The sequence below is a fragment of the Symphalangus syndactylus genome, chromosome 1 (genome assembly GCF_028878055.3).
Source record: "Symphalangus syndactylus isolate Jambi chromosome 1, NHGRI_mSymSyn1-v2.1_pri, whole genome shotgun sequence".
Taxonomy (NCBI): domain Eukaryota; kingdom Metazoa; phylum Chordata; class Mammalia; order Primates; family Hylobatidae; genus Symphalangus; species Symphalangus syndactylus.
Window position 1 is genome coordinate 116,071,676 of NC_072423.2, and position 6,522 is coordinate 116,078,197.

At 51.7% G+C, this 6,522-nt stretch overlaps 1 protein-coding gene across 1 annotated transcript; it reads right to left on the reverse strand.

Annotated features, from left to right (window-relative positions):
• Positions 1-1,448: 1,448 nt before the first annotated feature.
• On the reverse strand, positions 1,449-6,313 carry TMEM42 (transmembrane protein 42). Its single transcript, XM_055280368.2, has 3 exons — positions 5,000-6,313; positions 2,766-2,912; positions 1,449-2,072 (listed from the first exon to the last, which is right to left on the reverse strand). Exons 1-3 carry the CDS (start codon positions 5,189-5,191, stop codon positions 1,932-1,934), a joined length of 480 nt encoding a protein of 159 aa, XP_055136343.1. The 5' UTR covers positions 5,192-6,313; the 3' UTR covers positions 1,449-1,931.
• Between the last annotated feature and the right edge of the window lie 209 nt (positions 6,314-6,522).

The window sequence follows — 6,522 nt, forward strand, 5'->3', positions numbered from 1 at the left end:
CCACTTCCCCAAGCCTTAGTTTCCTCACCTCTAATAAAGGAACAACAGTAACTCTCTCACGGGATGGCTGGGAGACAATGTGTCAAAGTGGAGCTAAATGATTAACATTCTGTGAATTACAGCTTTGCCCTGGCCCCCATGGGAGCTCAAGGGTTTTGAAGAGCAGGAGTTTGCCAGCTAGAGGTGAAGGTGAAGGGAACCCAAGGCAAAGGAAAGAGCAAGTACAAAACATGCAGGCAGGACTGGACACGGTGGATTTGAGAATGGCTGACATCAGATGTCTGGGGGAACTCAGCATGGTGGGGATAGTGTGAGGGAGATGGGTACTAAGGAGTCATTCAGGAAGAGAACTCTTGTTGGAGTGGTGGGCTAGGGCCAGATCCCCATCAGAAGGAGCCGTGGAATGGTTTTAGTAAGCTCATTCTGTCAAACTGTGCTGACCACAGTAATGGAGGAGAGCAATGAAGGTGCTACATGGGCAAGGAGGAGGGTCTGGACAAGACCCTTTGCTGTCCTAGCCTCCTGGCTACCAGGTCCCTCTCAACTACAGGAAACGTATGAAGACGACTTGGGGCCAGAGATCAGACTCAGGAGAGCTGAGAGGACCCTCAGACACCCCAGGGGAGAAGTGAGGCAGGTAAGTGCCAGGCTTGAAGCTCTGTGCTGGGAAAGTGTGCAGGCAGCACACAGCCCACTTTGAACTAGGAATTACATTCACACAGTCTAAGATACAAAAAGAACAAGGGGGCCGGGTGCAGTGGCTCACGCCTGTAATCCCAGCACTTTGGGAGGCCGAGGCGGATGGATCACAAGGTCAGGAGATCGAGACCATCCTGGATAACACGATCCCATCTCACTAAAAATACGAAAAATTAGCTGGGCGTGGTGGTGGGCGCCTGTAGTCCCAGCTACTCGGGAGGCTGAGGCAGAAGAATGGCACAAATCCGGGAGGCGGAGCTTGAGGTGAGCCAAGATTGCGCCACTGCACTCCAGCCTGGGTGACAGAGCAAGACTCTGTCTCAAAAACAAACAAACAAACAAACAAACAAACAAACAAACAAAACCAACGGGGGATCTGAGAAAGAAAAGTAAACGACAGAAGAGCCCTAAAGGTAAACACTAGAGGAACAGAGTGGCAGGGAAGGGAGGGACCTCTGAACCACTTTCTTTCCCTAGTAAGTAAAACAAAGTCTCCAAAGGGAGGTCAAACTTTTCTCCTTGAGAGCACCAGGAGAATGAACAGACCCTGTGCAGTTCAGAGAGCCTTAGCCTGTGTGACCTCAGGAAGTAACCACAAGATCAAGCTCCAGCAGGTGTCAGAGCAACCGAGGCCACAAGGCTTCTGTACCTGCCTCACCCTCCTGCCTCCTCCACATCAGGATTTCAGCTCACTCTGGCTCCCTCTTACTCCAAAGGGAAGGAAAGAATTAAGATACTGTACCTGGTAGTTTTAACTTACAAAAAAAGTATTTATTAATCCAGTTTTCCTCTTCTTGCCATAATACATAAGCATGACACAGATGGCCTGATACATCAGCATGGAATTGTCAGAAAGCCCCACCAGTCACTGTTTCTAGAGTTAAATGACTGATTTTTGTTTGGCAAAAGGACAATAATTACAGCGTGGTTTCAAGTACCATACACAAAGCAGACCAACCCCAGGATCTCCAGCATCTGCGAAGGCTCACTGGGGTCGGCCTGGGAGCAAGAATCCAAAGCACTGTACAGATGATCAAAACACTTCCGGTAGAACACTGTGTGGCTGCACCTCTCCTTACGGAGCCAGAGCCTGCTCCATCAGAGGCCTGCTTCCCTTGGCTGATGGTGAGAAGGCTGCACAACTGGATTGCCTTAGGACACAGTTCCACATGACATCCCAAGGCTGGGCCACCATCATGATCTTTCCAGCTGGTCCGTCCAGCCAAGTGGTGCTACTGCTGCTTGTGTGGAAGGGGCTTCCAGGTGGGCGGGAGCTTCCTGTGGATCAGGGTGAGTCCGCAGAGAATAAGGAACACTCCTCCCCACCACAAGACCTCCTGGCACTCTCCATACAGCACATAGCCCAGGAAGGCCTGCAGGACAAAGATAGCTGTGAGGGACTCACCTTCAGCAGCTGGGCACAACCTCACTCTCCTGGGACTGACTTCCTTCTACGGGTGCCGAGAGGAAAGGTCTGGAGCCAGAAGCCTTGGGCTTGAAACCTAGCTGTCACCTTCATCAAGTCACTCTATTCAATCTCACCTGCACGAGTGGAGAGGCTACCTCCCTCACTGCACTGGACCTCAGCAAAGTACACTAGAAAGACCCAGCAGAGGCCAGCAGGTAGACACAGCTGGTACCTGGTATTTGTTTTTCTCAACTCAAGATTGACTAGGCTCAGCTCCATCTTGTCAACCTCAGACTACACGGGGCAGAAAAGTCTCCGGGAATCCCAACCCTCTAAATCTCGTGGAGCCTTGAGTGCACAGAACCCTAGGAAACAGCTAGAATGCAAAGTGACTTCAGAATGAGGGCTCCACCCTGGAGGCACAGCAAGCAAGTAGGCTTTCTACCGTCAGGCTTCACTCATATCTAACTTGAGAATTCTCCATGATTAGAATTACATTTGCTCCATGAATAGAGCACTCATCCAGGGGTCAAGCCACAGCACAACCTCTGCTTCAGTTCCTGTCCTTTCTCCTGTCTGGGAAAGGAGGGGTTACCCAAAGACAACTCACCCAGAACCCAGATTAAGGACAAGAGCACCACACCCTCAGGCTACTCACCGAGCTGAGAATATTTGAAAAAGTCACTGTGACAGATGCAATGGCTGAAGACATGGAGAAACTGAGGCCCCGGCTAAAGAAGGTCCACATCAGAGAATTGGTGCTTGCCATCACAATAATGCCTAAGATGCATAAACCCATGCTCACCTGCAGGAGAAAGTGTCACTGCAGCCACGTCCACCCTGGGCAGCAACCTGCAGACCCCCTCAGAGCACACCCAGGGCTGTGGCTGCTGGCACCCAGGCTCCTACTGAGCTCCCACTACATCTCAGAGGGCCTCAGAGCTTTCCTGCACAAGGCTTCACTTAACCCTCAGTGGGCAGCAGACCCGTCTTACAATAAAGCAAATTCAGAGAAGATACTCATTTGGCCACCTTGCTGGCCATATGATCTTGGGAAGAAGCAAAATGCTAATCCAAAGCCAGTATTTTCTACTGAACACCAGCCCCTTATTGGTCCCACAATGACCAGTGCTTGAAGATCAGTCCCAGAGGACCAAGTAGTTCTTACTCCGTAGGTAGTATGAGTTAAGTCAGGGGTGGAGTTCTTACTTCTTGAGATCAGGGAAAGCATGAATTAGCAGTGTCTGCTCTGTATTCCCACCCCCAAATCCTATACAAGTTACAGCCCACTAAGGCTGACCCCCTCTAGGCATTCTTGAGCTTTTACTCTGTGTTAGGTCCTGGGCTGTGTTTAAGCATTCTCATTTATTCCTTAACTTCATTTTACAGATAAAGAGCCAGGGGCATTAAGTAAACTTCCTAAAGTGCTACAGCGGTGAGAGCCACCAGGCTTCACAACCAGGCAGTGTACCTCCATGCTGTTAACTAGGACACAGCCTTGCCTGGGGGAAACACCATCTCAGACTATTTAGTGATCCCAGACATCCCTTGGAGAACTTGCAGATATTTTCTTTCTTTTTTTTAAAGGAGAAAGTCTCAAGAGAAGAGAAGATCTTTAGAAGCCTCCTACACAAAGGATATGCAGCCCCCCCTGCTTGGTGGTGAGTTAGAAACCTGCCTGGAGACAAGGTGGGGAGGGGGCGGAATCTAAATATCATACTTATTACTTGTAATGGTTTCTCAGCAGCTGAACACGTAGTGTCTTGAGAAAAAGGTGCTTTCTTATAACTTACACCAGGGTGTTCAATCTTTTGGCTTCCCTGGGCCACATTGGAAGAATTGTCTTGGGTCACACATATAATAACACTAACACTAATGATACATGATGAGCTAAAAAAAAATAAAAAAATCGCAAAAAAATTCATGTTTTACGTTTACAAATTTGTGTTGGGCCGCGAGTTGGACAACCTTGTCTTACACAAAGCAGCATATAGGCCAGTGGCAACCTGCTTACATAAAGAGTTATGAAGGTCTGGTTCCTGACAACAAACTTCACGGCCCATACAAAGTTATTTATTTTACTGTCGACCACTTACCCCATGAACTACACCCAATGGGATACTAACTTCTCAAGCATGGCAGCTTCTACTGGATTAGCCCTAAATAGGCTTAACCCTAAATAATCAGTGACCACTGTCCAGGTCAGAGGCTAACCCTGGGCTGCAGATGCAATGAAACCCCTCTAGCAAGCAGAGGCTGGTCTACGACATGGGACAGGAGAGGCAGAGATACACCTTAACAGACGCCAGGAGGCAAGTTTAGGAGTTCTCAGCGGCAGGAAAACATCCAGAACGTCTCTGTCAGTATCCCCTTATGCCTACAGTATCCCAAACTCCCAATTTTCCTGGTAGTGGGGCAGACTGGTCATCTGGTCACAACACCCGTTAATTACGGAGTAAAGGGATGGGCAACAGGCTTCTCACCTTAAGAGTCACGTGGAGAGAAATGCTCAGGCACAAGGGACTTAAAATGAGAGGTAGAGGGTGGATGTAGGAGGTGTAGTTCTTCCCCGAGAGCGAACTAGCCCAATCGGAGAAAAGGTTTTAGGTCCCTAGTAAGGGAGGAGGCCTCAGTCCCCGACGTCTCTTACCGCCTACACTGGACGAGGGTTTGGCGTGATTAGAGGCGAAACACTCTCCCACCCCAGCTGACTGCAGCGCCGCGCGCGGCCCGAGGCCCCGGCCGGACAGACCGGCGAGGGTGCGGCGGCGCCCTGCGCCCACCCCTGCCCCACCCCGGGAGCCCCGCGGGCCCCGCAGCGCCCCTCCTCCGCCCAGCGCCGCCCCGCCCGCCCGCCCGCAGCAGCAACAGCAGCAGCGCCCCGGGCTCGACCTCGCTGCCGAAGGCCAGTTTGGCGGAGGCGGCGGCCAGGGCCCCGAACGCGCCGGCGCACAGGCAGTTGAATACGCCCCAAAAGCGGCGCCGCATGGCACCCGCCTGGAGGTGCGGAGGGAATTCCGCGGGGGTGTCAGGGTAGGCGGTCGCGGACACGGCGCCGCCCGAAGGCCGCGGCCTCTCGGCCATGTTGCCTGCTGCCACTGTGCCTGGCGCCCACCGCCCGCAGGGCCGAGCGCGCGCCGCGATTGGATGGCAGCCTCACATGACGCGGCGCTCCCGTGACGCGACGCTCCCGCAGGCCCCTTGGGAATCGCTCCCCAGCGCCTCGGAGGGGGCGGGCCAGGTGGCAGAAACCCTGGGCTGTGGCGGCCTCCGGCCTAACCTGTAGTAGGTTTGTGCTCTGGGGAGGACGTCGGGACCCGAGGCCTGAGGCCGAGCCGGGTACTGTGGACGCTGTGGTAGAAGGTAAACTTCTCACGGCTTAGCCGTCTCCATCCCGGCCACCCGGCTCCCAGTGAAACTTTAAAAGATGCCCAACGGGCCCCGCGCCAGCCCACCGAGTCCATCCACGTCGACCAGGCCTCCTCCGCTCCACCCTCCAGCCTGAGGACCGCCGGACCAAGAGATGCCTCGGCAGAGGGCGCTGGGGACCTCCAGATCCAGAAAGACGCCAGAGCCCCATATGGGGACAAGCGCATCACAGAAAACCGAAAAAATGAGGATCCGCGATGAGAGGAAGATAATCATCCATAATCAAGCCACGCAGAATCAACATGACTTCTAATCTCCTATTGCACTTTCGTATGTTTACAATGTTTCCGGCTGGGCGTGGTGGCTCAAGTCTGTAATCCCAGCACTTTGGGAGGCTGAGGCGGGTGGATCACCTGAGGTCAGGAGTTGGAGGCCAGCCTGAACAACATGCAGAAACCCCGTCTCTACTAAGAATACAAAATTAGCCGGGCGTGGTGGTGCATGCCTGTAATCCCAGCTACTCGGGAGGCTGAGGCAGAAGCGCTTGAACCCGGGAGGCGGAGGTTGTGGTGAGCTGAGATCATGCCATTGCACTCCAGCCTGGGCAACAAGAGTGAACTCCGTCTCAAAAAATGAAAATAAAAATAAAATATTCCCATTTAAAAAGTACATGTCCTTGAAAATAAAGTGTTGAAATGTATAAAGTGCTATTTCCACTCTCCAGGAAAATCAATGTTAATAGAGCATTTTTCTATATGTCTGTTTAGTTATATATAGTTAAAATGTTTAAAAAATTATAGAATATGTATATGCATTTTTTAAACAAAAATTATTTCACAGTTGAACATACTGTTCAGCAGCATTCTTTTTGTATCTTCTGTTTAGCAAGTTTTTGTGGAAGTCCTTCCACACCATGCTGCTTCTCTCACAGGGTAGTTTTGTGGCTCAAATAAAAGCATGGATAAGGCTGGGCACGGTGGCTCACGCCTGTAATCCCAGCACTTTGGGAGGCCAAAGGTGGGTGGATTACGAGGTTAGGAGTTCAA

What these genes read in the sequence shown, in the direction of transcription:
- TMEM42 (XM_055280368.2), bottom strand. Translation starts at nt 5,191, where the DNA reads ATGGCCGAGAGGCCGCGGCCTTCGGGCGGCGCCGTGTCCGCGACCGCC. An exon ending in AACTGGCCTTCGGCAGCGAG is followed by an intron (nt 2,913 to 4,999) that starts GTCGAGCCCGGG and finishes TTTCTCCTGCAG; the next exon opens with GTGAGCATGGGTTTATGCAT. An exon ending in TTTCAAATATTCTCAGCTCG is followed by an intron (nt 2,073 to 2,765) that starts GTGAGTAGCCTG and finishes TTTGTCCTGCAG; the next exon opens with GCCTTCCTGGGCTATGTGCT.